At 48.8% G+C, this 12,798-nt stretch overlaps 1 protein-coding gene across 3 annotated transcripts in view; it reads right to left on the reverse strand.

Annotated features, from left to right (window-relative positions):
* Window positions 1–12,798, reverse strand: part of ADGRB1 (adhesion G protein-coupled receptor B1) — a 271,570-nt gene that overhangs the window by 12,492 nt on the left and 246,280 nt on the right. For all 3 annotated transcript variants that reach the window (XM_054018655.1, XM_054018657.1, XM_054018656.1), the window contains 4 exons: window positions 10,782–10,836; window positions 6,492–7,162; window positions 5,255–5,290; window positions 3,740–3,844 (listed from right to left, as the gene is read on the reverse strand). In XM_054018655.1, the coding sequence (XP_053874630.1) occupies window positions 3,740–3,844; window positions 5,255–5,290; window positions 6,492–7,162; window positions 10,782–10,836 (867 nt within the window). The remainder of the gene's footprint in view (window positions 1–3,739; window positions 3,845–5,254; window positions 5,291–6,491; window positions 7,163–10,781; window positions 10,837–12,798) is intronic.

Raw genomic sequence — 12,798 nt, forward strand, 5'->3', positions numbered from 1 at the left:
TATCTATGGGCAGGTCTTCACTACGGGAGGGGGGGTTGATTTAAGATACGCAAATTCAGCTACACGAATAGCGTAGCTGAATTCGACCTATCGGAGCCGACTTACCCCGCTGTGAGGACGGCAGCAAAATCGACCTCCGCGGCTCCCCTTCGATGGCGCTTACTCCCACCTCCACTGGTGGAGTAAGAGCATCAATTCGGGGATCGATTGTCGCGTCCTGATGAGACGTGATAATTCGATCCCCGAGAGATCGATTTCTACCCGCCGATTTAGGCGGGTAGTGTAGACCTAGCCTAAATAAATGCCTTTGGGTTTTGCCCACATTTGAAGAAGCGCGACAGCTTGTCTCTCTCAGCAACAGAAGTGGGTTTAATAAAAGATATTACCCCACCCACCGTATCTTCAGGTTTCAGATACATTCTCCATTTCAGGAGCTATTCCCACTTGTGATGGCTGCATTCCCAGGACACCTTCCCAAGCCCCACCTGTGAGACCTAAAGCCAGTTCCTCCCAGCTCTTTCTGCAGATCGGATAGTGGTTGCAAAATGGTTCATTTGAGAGAATCCAGCCAGATACGATGATGGGCTAATCATTTTCAGACCGGTACGAAGTGGCTCAATGGAACACAAGGGGGACTGTCACTTGAATTCAAAACAACAGAGCAAGCACCAATTCTAGACTTCATCAAAGGCATTTTCTCTCAAGTAGATATTTGCCCTGAATTTCAGCAGCAAGTTTCTGATCTGAGGGAGGGGGAGTGCCGGGAGGAGTCATGGAAGGATTAGGAGAAGCTTCATAACTAGGAGATGAAACCTGGCAATGAAACATGCTGCCTGGAGGGGTTGGAAAATTGCCATTGCTGGAGATAGGCAAGGCAAGACTAGACAGCCATCGATTGGTGGGGTGCTTAGGGAGAATGAAATCAAAACTTTAGCAATGCAGGTTGATGAGCAAGAAGACCCACTAGCTGTCCCTTCTCCTCCATGGTACTATGGAGGTTACGAGGCATTCCAGGATGCTTGTGATCTCGTTTGTGTCCAAAAGCTGAGGAGTTTTCTACCGGTGAGGGAATGTGTTTGGAGTCATGCGTCATGGCGGGGTTGGGACTTGTCTGCAAAGCTCTCTGATGCAAAGCAGAAAGGCAGACTTACGCTAACGTTAGTTTTATCACTTCCACCAGAAGAAACACTCCACCGTTTTATAACCTAAACACACAGAAAAGAAACAGAGGGGGTTTAACAAAGGTCTCTGTGGTATCTAAAGGTTGCCTTCTCTGATATGGGGTCCACCTTGTAGGGCAGATGGCAGCCAGTGCAAGGGAATGACAGGAAAGGGGTGCAGGAGGGAAGTGATAGTTTTTCTTATAGGCTTAGGACTTTGCATAACCAAACCTCACTATTGACCACTGAATACCAATGCTTAGAAGGCTCCTTATTTAATGCACCTGAGGTAAGAAAGATCATGGCCAGGAAGTGAATCAGGCTGCTCTGTGTGAATATTTAAATTATACGTCTCCTCAGTCTAACTCCAGCACCTGCTGAAAGCTGTTACCATCCGAAAGCCCTTTGGTGCGGTATCTGGAACCAAGTCTCCGAACATTAGGCTACCAAATAAGCTCAGATACTTCTCTGAAATATCTGAACAACGTGAGTTTGTAAAGCTGGCCTAGGAATGTTACACGGAGAGGCTTTCTTGCCATATTTAGGCTCTTCTGCTCCCAGACCTGGGCCAAACCCGGGAAATACAGAGGAGCATAGCAAGTGAAGGGTAGTACTGACTGTCCATCTCAAGTAATGATCCATTTGGAGTCTGGGCAAAAAATAGGGCTGGTTCTCGTATAAGCTGTTTGCCAGCCTGAGGGTCCTAGTCATTCTGAACAGCCAGTCCCCACAAGCAGACCCCTTGCAGTAAACCACAAGCACAGTAAAACTAGGGATTGCATGCAGCAAAACCCTGACTCCCAACACCATCGACTGCACGATCCCAGCCCAGATCCCAGTGTTACATCTGGGCCCTGTGTTTATAATGGAACCAACCAAAACCTCTCACCCTATCACACTCTGAACCGTGGGGCTTGGCCTGATGTCCAACTAAATCCTAACAAAAGCCCCAGCAGTCACTCACTGGCTGGTCCTTTTGGCCATGCTACAGATGGCCATGAATGCCAACTCGGCCTTCTCTTGAAGATGGATGGGAGAAATTCCAACCAATAGAGAGAAATCCCACTTTGGGGCAATCCCTAAGAGTCTCACAGAGAACAGCCCTGAGCCAGGCTGCCCACCACTCTGCAGTTGCTACTTATTTTCCCTCTCTGCTGGACTAGATTAAATTCCTTGCCAGCCATTTGGCACCAGCCCAGCAGGCATGGAGGGGCTCAGACAGCACAAAGATGGCCCTTTGGCCAGCCTGCTTTTCCTTACTGCTGCAGCAAAAGTTCTTTGCCATTATGGTTCTTTCATGCTGGACCCGATTTGGCCACAGTGCACGCCTCCCCATACTAGTGCAACATGGGCCTTCCCTGTGGTGGACTCACTCCTTGGAGGGGACATCCCTACAGGGGCCACCTCACAGACTGGATGGCTTAGAACTTTACATTGATACATACACTGGAGCTGACAGACGCAGTCTAATTCAGTGTCATGCACACAATTGCACAGGGCCAGAAGCAGCCTATGGGCCTTTCTTGTTTTCAGATCCTATTCTTTTCCCCTCTGTGGCTTTCCCCTGTATTCTTCCAACATCGCCTCCCTGCCACTGAAGGTCGCTCAGAAAAAGTTCCTACCGGCGAGAACAGTAGGACAGTGGAACAGATGCCTCGTGTGGGCGTGGAAGCTCTTTCATTGGAGGTTTTCAAAAGGAAGCTGGCTAGCCATCTGTCTGGGGTGGTTTAAACCAGGGATCAGCAACCTTTGGCACGCGGCCCATCAGGGAACTCTGCTAGGGGGTCGGGATGGTTTGTTTGCCTGGAGCCTCTGCTGGTTCAGCCGATCGCGGCTCCCACTAGCCACGGTTCGCTGTTCCAGGCCAATGGGGGCTGCCAAAGGTTGCCGATCCCTGGTTTAGACACAACAAATCCTGCATCTTGGCAGGGGGTTAGACTAGATGACCCTTGTAGTCCTTTCTAACCATGTGATTCTAAGCCACCACACAACAGGTCACTGCCACAAGTGCTTTTAATGGAACCCCTGTCCTGAGGTCAGACTCTTCCAGCAGCATCCCTCTCCGTTCCCAGACCATCTGAAGGTGCTGCTGCCTTCGCGGCATAAATCCCACCTCCCTGACAGTCCAACCATCACAACTTATGCTCTCCTCTCCTGCCTTGGATTTGAGACCAGCTCCCATAGACAGTAACGGGATCTGACCCATCTCCACTGCACCCCCCCTCTGCTCCCCAGTCCACACCATAAAGGTGTTAAAGTTTCCATTTACTAGGTGCCGAGAAGATGGACACGACAGACACAAGCTGAACTGCACCGCCTCACAAGACACGAGGAATAGAGCTCAGAAGTGTATGTATCAGCACGACAAGCGGTTGCCATGTGAGCTAGAGGAGAGTGAACATGTCACCGGCTGTGCAGTAGCATTATGATTTTACACACACACACACACACAGATATTGAGAGTGGAGTGACACTGAAGTGCAGGGTTCTGGTAAGAGCCCCTATATTTTCCTCCATCCCCATGCTCATCATGGTTCTTGGAGCGGGAAGCCAGCAGCTCCAAAGGGTGAGTGACTGACCTTGCTTTCCGTTGTCGGAGACTCCTTCTCCTTCTCCGCATGCTGCAGCTTCCTGTTCAGGTCCTGGAACATGTCCTGGTGACGCTTTCTCGTGTGCATGATTTTCTGAAGCAAAGACGTGTGCGACAGGTCAGCAAACCTTTCTCCCCTTAAGATTCATGGCATTAGAGTCTACCTTGCCCTCACCAACTAGGAAACTGCCAAAGTGGGCACCTAGGTTCAAGTTAGGTGCCCAAATCCCTTTGAGGATCTTGGCCCTAGATACTAGAAATCTAGATCTCGCTACAGGCAGGAAAATTCCAGCCTACACCAAACTATCTGAGTCTTGGCTAGTTACAGGATTTGTGACAAACCTGAATCCCAGCCTGAAAGCTCTCCAAGGGTTGCAAAGCTTTTGAAGAAGTGTGAGGCCTGAGTTCGAATCTAGTCCAACACGTGAGTTTCAGAATTTGGAGCCACACAGTGTCCCTATTTCAGACTGAGCCCAGGGTCCTAAATTTTGGAGCTAACCTAGGAGCCCAGGCTTTGAGCAAACTCCCTTCTTCCCCATGCAGTCCCAGGAGTGATGGCTGATTTTGGAATGAAGCAGTAACTTTGAAGAGGAAAGATGGTTTGATGCCTTCACCACCCAACCATCCTTCCCCTTCAAAGTAACGGCTTCATTGCATTGCAATAGGACTCAGGAGACCTGCGTTCAGTTCCCAGCTCTGCTAGAGATTTGCGGTGTGAAGCCTGGCTTCCTCTTTAAAGCACCTGCTTCCCCCTTCTGTGCCTCAGATCTCCCCATCTGGAAGACGTGGATACTTCCTCATCTCCGAGGGGCGTGGGGAGGCTTCTTAATCTTCTGAGGAGCTCCCATGCCAGGATGATGGGAACCATCTGAGCAGATTTCATGTTTGGGGGCAGTTCTACACATACAGTGCTGCACTGGTGAGTGTCTCCTGTTGGCGTAGTTACTCCACCTCCGCGAGAGGCAGAAAACTCTCCTGCCGACATAACACTGCCTACACCGGGGTGAGGTCGGTATAACTACGCCGCTCAGGGGGTGGATTTTTCACACCCCTCAGCGATGTAGCTATACCGATATAAGTCTGTAGTACAGACCTGGCCTAAGACTCAGGACCTCTGACCCCTCTCACACTGGCTGGAAAGTGGCCCAAACTCCTGATGCTGGTATATTGTAGTACAGCTTTCTATCGGCATCTCACTGACAGATGGGATTGTTTACAGGCCTTGTGCAAACCGACTTAAAATCCTCATTTACAAACATTTACTCAGCAGTTGCTGCTCAATAAATGAAGCCATACCAAATAAGTGTAAATCCCACGTTTGTTTAGATACACAGGGCAAACCTCCCTGTTCAGCTAGGCTGGCTGTAGCCGCCTGTCTGCTTCTAGGCCTTTTCCTGGTTCTTTGGCCAAGGCAGTAGGGGAGCGCCCGCTGGGAAAAACAGAGCCTGGTCCTCTCCTCCCACCTCACCCCTCCGTAAAAGGACTTAAAGGAGGAACCGCTCACCTCAAAATCTAGCTCTGCGTACCGGGATTTCCGTCTCTGCAGATTCAAAGGGAAAGAAAGATTGGTAAGTGATGATACGGGTTGATCACACCCCTGCATAGTGGCTAGAGACAGAGAGACAGCCCCTGCCTCCTTCCCCACCCTGCTCTGCCTGCACCGTGCAGTTCTGGCTCTGATACAAAGGGTGATAGAAGCAACCTCGGTCACTGCCCCAGGGGAGAGAACCTGTGTGTGAGCTCTGGGAGCACCGGAGACCAAAGCCTGAAGGACGCATAGGAGAGGTTGAGAGCCACATCCTATAACGGGACAAAGGAGACAGATGCCACAAGACTGTTAGAACTGGGGCCAAGTATAAGAACCAAGAGGGACTAAACGTCTGCTAAGGCAGAACCCGGCTGGGTGGGAATTCTATACTTGGGAGAGTTGTTACAAGATTAAATGAGCTGCCAAAGGACAGCAGTCAGAAGAAGCAGCAGGAAAAAAAACAAAGGAAATCCAGCACTCATGTATGCCCTCTGCAATGCCACCGACATCAATAGGGTTGCAGGGGATGTCTGTGAGGGAGAATTGCGCACATAGAGCTTAACTCTGCAATCACTGGAATTTTCCTGTAGCTTCCCGTACCTGTATTTACCTATCTCTTCCCAGAAGGGTTGAAAGCATCAAAGCCAAATTTAGCCACATGCCTCCCATTAAAATGAATGGGAGTGGTCTGGCTAACACCTCCTGAATAATCTTTGAATACTGTCAATACATCCAGTTTCCATAGGGCTGATGGGAGATAAAAAGAACCTGGCAGCCTGCATCTGTTGGATTTAAAAAAAAGGGGCTAAGAAACACTTTGGCTCCTTCCCATCCTAAAATCTTTGATCAAAATACCCAGTGCTGGAACTAGGAGGGAGGAAAAGCTTCAAAAACAGATTGGACATTGATATGGAAAAGAGACGGCATCTGCAGTGTAACTACCTAGGATGAAAACTATAAGGGTTCTTAATCCTCAAGATTCAAACTGTAACTTGATATCACTAGCAGAGGTCAGGAGGAAATTTCCCCTCCCATTAACGAGGTATTGAAACTGCACAACTGGGTACATTCAAGGCAGGGTTCTACTCTTGGAACATCTGGCATAGGCCACTGTAGGAGAGAAGGCATCAACATAGAAGGAAAAGCGTGGCATGAACAATGTGACAACTGGGATGTTCTTATGGATGAAAGCGGCCGCAGGTTGCCTGCTTACCTCCAAGGAGCTCATGGAGAGGGTGGAGACTGTCTCGCTCTTGGGCACCATGCCCAAGTTCCCTGAGTCGCCCGGGTCGCACAGGCTGTTGGGCATCTGCGACTCGCTGCAGATGTTCTGCTGCTGCTGCTGCAGCATGGGGGAGCCCTGCACCTCGGTGCATGTCATAGCCATGGGCTCCCTGGGCGGGCTCTTGACGATGAAGCCCGGGTCGGTTGCCATGCTGAGGTGGATGAGCCGGGTTTGGGGCATCTGGTCTATGTTGATGCTGTATTTGCCATCGTCCTTGGGTGGCTTGGCCCGCAGGGTGGAGGCACTGTTGCTGGGCAAGATGACGTAGCTGGTGTCCAGGGATTGCTCCTGCGCTCGGGAGAGCTCAGAGTCCAGCTTCTTGAAGATGTCCCCATCGCAGATGTAGATAGACTTGGGCGGCTGGTTCTTCTCCTTCTTCAGAGTGAGCGTGTGGTTGCTGAACTCATTCAGGTTGATGGCCCCCAGGTAGTGCGGGGAGCCCTGGAGGTGCATCTTAGAGACGTTGGCTGGAAGACTGTTAAAGTTCGAGGACCCCTTCTGGTGATGGAGCTTCAGCTTCTCCTCATCCTGCAGCGACGGGCGCTTCAGCGTGCCCGTGATGGCCGAGGTCCTGCACGTGGTGATGTCTTTATTCAGCACTGCGGGCGACAGAGAAGCATTCTCAGCACCTCAGACTCACCTCATCTGAGCTCCACACACAACGTCAACCATCTCACCACAGTCAAACCCCCTTGGCATGTTCCCTCCACTCTCTCAGACAGAGGTTAAATGGCGGATCAATGCTTCTGGCTCCTAGACCCCATGTCCGTGACATGCCCACGCTGGCGACTGGGCCAATGCTTACATTGGGGGGTAATTATACCACAGGTTTTGAAGTTCTCACCCCCTGCCTCGAAGCCAAAGGGAGCTAAAATGAGTGCTCATTATTCAAATAGGAAAGAACCTTAATCTGAGGGTGGGGCAATCATGCCAAGTCGGAGATATAAACAGGACACACACACAGAGAAACAAACACAGCTGTTCCTCGACTCGTTCAAATCTGCTTCGCTGCTCAGCTGGTTCGAGGCTGCAACAGAAATGTTAATAAGCTCGTGACATCAGCCTGGATGTCCTCAGAGGATAAAGTCACAGGGTTCTGGGGTGGGTGGGGCTGAATGCTACTTACCCAGCATTTCAGCATGGAAAAGGGGAAACAATTCCAGCCAAAACCAACCAAAAAAACAGGCTCTTTTTACACATTTTTTTTTCCAATGCAGCAGACAGGAGAGGAGACAAAGCAGAGACTTTGCTGTGAACAGGCACCATTCAGCCATTCCCATCAAGGTACTCTATGGCACAGGTGGATTTCGGGTGCCAGGTAAAACATGGTGCTGCAGTTTCACTGCTCACTTGTGCCAGGCACGGTGAGTGCTGAACGAGCGTAGGTACCTCCAATGGGTGCAGGGCAGGCAGGGCAAAATCAAAGGGAAGCCAGGAGAAACAAACCAACCATAAAACATCTTTGAAAGCCAGACCCGCTGCACGGTGACAGTCTCAGTCATTATGGCTTTTCCAGAGAACAGTGCTAGGATATAACTGCTTTGGCCCCATTCATGGGCCAAATTCTGCCACTGACTCTAAGTGAAAATGCCACATGTTGGCTCGGACCCAGCCCATCCTTGTTAAGGGATCAGGATCGGTGCTTTATTAACAACGCCCTTTCAGCAAAAGCCACAGCCAATGGGTTGTTGGGTGTTTTTTACACTGTGGCTTGTATTCAAGGAAGCACTTGGGACATGCTTTGTGCATGGGAGCTCGCTGCCTGCTTTGGCTTCCCCAGGGGTGGTGTTTAGGTCCTGTCGCGAGGCTGTGGCGCACAACAAATTGGGATTATTTCATTTCTTGTCCGCTGGGGTTTGAAGACTTGCACAGCTGGCTGCTGGCAAAGAACACCAGGCCAGGTTAGTGAGCAGAGGTGGAGATCGGGGGTCTTCTGTTCTGGAGTCACCTGACACCAAAAGGCTCCCTCCCATTGCTCGGGGAGACCCAATCCGGGAGCCAGAGACTCTACGGCAGCACAAGGAAATCTCCTGCACCGGAGGAGCCTGTCCGGGGCTCAGCACTGATTGTCAGGACCTGAGTCTCAAACGCACACTCTTGTGCACGCAAACTGGGCATGACCAGTGAGCACATGCCCAATTAGCCAGCTGTATGTGCAAATACCTGCCTGGTGTGCACATCTGAGGCCATCATCTGCGCACCTCGGGCACACTCTTGAGAGCACCAATTTTTGCACCTGCCTTTTTGAAAGTCAGGTCCTCAGCATCAGAAAGGAAAGGGAGAGAGAGCGGGAGAGAGCACGCTGGAAATATGGTGTGAGAGAGAGGAGAAAGAGAGAGACCCTGAATAACGTATAGACAGAAAGAGACTGTGGAATTAATATCATGAGGGTAAGGGGATAGATAGATAGATAGATAGATAGATAGATAGATAGATAGATAGATAGATAGATAGATAGATAGATAGATAGATAGCGGGGGTGTATGGGGATAGAGAGAGAGAGAGAGAGAGATGAGGTGGTGTATGAGGATAGATAGATAGAAGAGGAGGTGTATGGGGATAGCTAGATAGCTAGACAGACGAGGGGGTGGATGGGGATAGATAGAGATGAGGGGGTGTATGGGGATAGATAGATAGATAGAAGAGGGGGTTTATGGGCATAGATAGATAGAAGAGGAGATGCATGGGGATAGATAGATAGATAGATAGATAGATAGATAGATAGATAGAAGGGGTGGACGGGGACAGATAGATAGAAGAGGGGTTCATGGAGATAGATAGATAGAAGAGGGGTGTATGGAGATAGAGAGAGAGAGAGAGAGACAGAGATAGAAGAGGGGTGTATGGAGATAGATAGATAGATAGATAGAAGGGGTGGACGGGGACAGATAGATAGATAGATAGATAGATAGATAGATAGATAGATAGATAGATAGATAGATAGAAGAGGGGTGCATGGAGATAGATAGATAGAAGAGGGGTGTATGGAGATAGAGAGAGAGAGAGATAGAAGAGGGGTGTATGGAGATAGATAGATAGATAGATAGAAGAGGAGTGTATGGGGATAGATAGATAGATAGATAGATAGATAGATAGATAGATAGATAGATAGATAGATAGATAGATAGAAGAGGAGTGTATGGGGATAGATAGATAGATAGATAGATAGATAGATAGATAGATAGATAGATAGAAGAGGAGTGTATGGGGATAGATAGATAGATAGATAGATAGATAGATAGATAGATAGATAGATAGATAGAAGAGGGATGTATGGGGATAGATAGATAGATAGATAGATAGATAGATAGATAGATAGATAGATAAACTCTTCTGTGATGCCCCCTAAATGAGCACACAGGATGCAAAGTCCATGGCAGCTAGAGGGAGATCCTGGTTTGGAAGATGTGAATTATACACAAGGGCCAAGTGAGCTGGGAAAACTCTTGCTTGGGAAAGGGGAGGCATCTGGGCGAGCCAATGAGAGTCGGAAATTCTGCAAAAGGTTTGATTAAAATCAGCCAACTGGTCAGGCGTGCCAAGGGCAGGAGGGAACAGAACCTGCAAAGAGGAACAGGCAACACAGCAGACTCCGGACAGCACTTTCAGAGACAGCACAGTGGGCATGAGACAAACGGGAGCGACTGAGGAGGGGTTGTGGCACCAGGGACTGCTGGCCCATGCAGATCTACAGAGCTGCAATGAGTGGTTGTGTGTGGGAGGGGGTGGGCCATGTCCCCAAGCACATGACTGCCCAAGTGGTTGCTGGTATGCATGGACCCAGAGGGCAATTGTCCATTCACAGATTTGGGGGAGGATGCTCCAGATTTACACCCATTTCTCAGGACACCTGAGGGGTATGAGGCCAGCCCCAGAGATGACTCTATGAGCAAAGACAAAATCAGGACCCAGTAGTGAGAGATGGAGAAGGTCATGGATCCCACCACTCCTGCCAGGCAGGGCATAGGCTCTGGATAAAAGGTGTTAAATCAAGGTGAGGCTTGACCTTAGCCAAGAGGCCAAGCAAGGCATGGGTAAGGGAGAGGATAAGCAAAGCGAAGGGGCGGAGTTAGGAATTTTCTTGAGGTGGGGGCGGGAGCGAGGATAGCCCATACACATACACACAAGCCACTGAGGGGACGTAGACACAACACAAATAGTAAGGAAAAAAAATGGCCAAGTTCAATCCCCAAACCAGGTCACTTGTTGATTTCTCACCTGTGATGTGCTCACCTGATCTACAAGCCATATCCACATCCTTCTCAAAATCGGTCTGAAAGACAGAGAAAGCAGAGGGCGTGGTCAACGGGGCGGGGGGGAGAGGGGAAGAAGGGAAGGCAACCTGGAATCCAATGAACGTTTCTACTCATGGACCACACACAAAGCAATAAAAATCAAGACAGAATGGCGCGAACAAGGGCTTTGGAATCAGACTCTCTGCCTAATGGCCTTGAGATAGAAGACACAGCCCCTCCCAAACAGGAGCAGGGGATGCCTGAGCAGGGGATGCCAAAAGCAGCCACGTGCAGCCCTCCTCTCCCCTAAACTAGGCCCTGCCTTGAATCACTTGGTTGCCATCATCCCAGAGAATGGGAGAAAAGGAGTCACACCAGAACATGGGCGTCCAAGTAATCATGTTAATAGCGATGTGGAAAAGACAGGTGTTGGATAAATATTTCCATTCTAGATGTGCTAAGCAGCAGGACGATGTGCTGGTCCCACAGGAGGATGTTGTGGTACTTTCCAGTCCATTAGTAATTAAGGAGGATGTTAAACAGCACCTACCAGGGGTAGACATTTTGAAATCAGGAGGCAAAGCTAACCTGCACAACTAAAAGAGTTGTCTGAGGAGATCTCTAACCTGCTGATGTTCATTATTAATAAATTTTGAAATGTTGGGGAAACACCAGAAGACTGGCAAGGTGCTAATGATATTGGCAAGGAGGATGACTTAGGTACCATAGGCTGGTTAGCCTGACATCAATCCCATGCAAAAGAATAGAAAAGCTGATGTGGGATTCGACTGATCACAAATTAAAGGCTAGGATTATAATTAATGCCAATCAACATGCGTTTATGGAAAATAGGTCTTGTCAAACCAACTTGATTTCATTCTTTGATGAGATGACAAGGTTGGTTGATAAAGGCAACTGCGTAGATATAATATACACAGACTTCTGTAACATTTGACATTTGACTTAGTATCTCTCAATGTTCTGATTCAAAAATGACCGCTATACAGTATCAGTACCGCACACATTAACTGGATTAGGAACTGGCTAACTGACAGATCTCTAAAATTAGCTGTCAATGGGGAATCATCGTTGAATGGGGGTGTTTCTAGTGGGATGCTGCAGGAATTGCTACTGGGGCCGATGCTATTCAATATTTTTATCGGTGATCTGTAAGTAAATATAAAATCACTGCTGGTAAAATTTGCAGGTGATAGAAGATTGGTAGAGTGATAAATAATGACGAGGACACTACGGTCACGCAGAGTGATCTGAATGGCTTCTGAAGCGGGGCCCCGTGAAACAAAATGTATTTTAATACAGTCATATGCAAAGTTCTCCATCTAGGAGCAAGGGCTGCAGGTCATACCTACAGAATGGGGGAACTGTATTCTGGAAAGCAAAGACGCTGAAAAGGATCTAGGGGTGAGAGTGGACAAGCAGTTTAGCAGAAGCGCTCAGTGCGATGCTGTCGCAAAGAGGGCTCATGCAATCCTTGGATGTCTAAATAGGGGAACAGTGACTCGGAGCAGGGAGGTGATTTCATCTCTGTACACGACATTGGCAAGAGCAATACTGGAATACTGCAGCCAGTTCTCAGGTCTGTCTTTTAAAAAGGGCCCTGAAAAGTTGGAGAGAGCGCAGAAATGAACCACAAAAGTGATCGGAGGGCTGGTGAGGAGGGCTTATAATGAGAGACTTGACAAGCTCCATCTGTTGAACAGATCAAAAAGAAGATAACTTGATGACAGCGTGCAAGTACCTTCACCAGGACAAAACACCGGGTCGCATGGAGCTCCTTCATCAAGCTGAGAAAGGCACCACAATGACAAAAGGCTGGAAGCTGAAGCCAGAGAAATTCAAATTAGAAATAAGGCACAAATGTTTAACAGTGAGAGTGATTAACCACTGGGACAAACTACCAAGGGAAGTGGTAGATTCTCTCTCTTGATGTCTTCAACTCAGGACTGGATGCCTTTCTGAAAGATCAGCTTTAGTTATTG

The sequence above is a fragment of the Malaclemys terrapin genome, chromosome 2 (genome assembly GCF_027887155.1).
Source record: "Malaclemys terrapin pileata isolate rMalTer1 chromosome 2, rMalTer1.hap1, whole genome shotgun sequence".
Classification (NCBI taxonomy): Eukaryota; Metazoa; Chordata; order Testudines; family Emydidae; genus Malaclemys; species Malaclemys terrapin.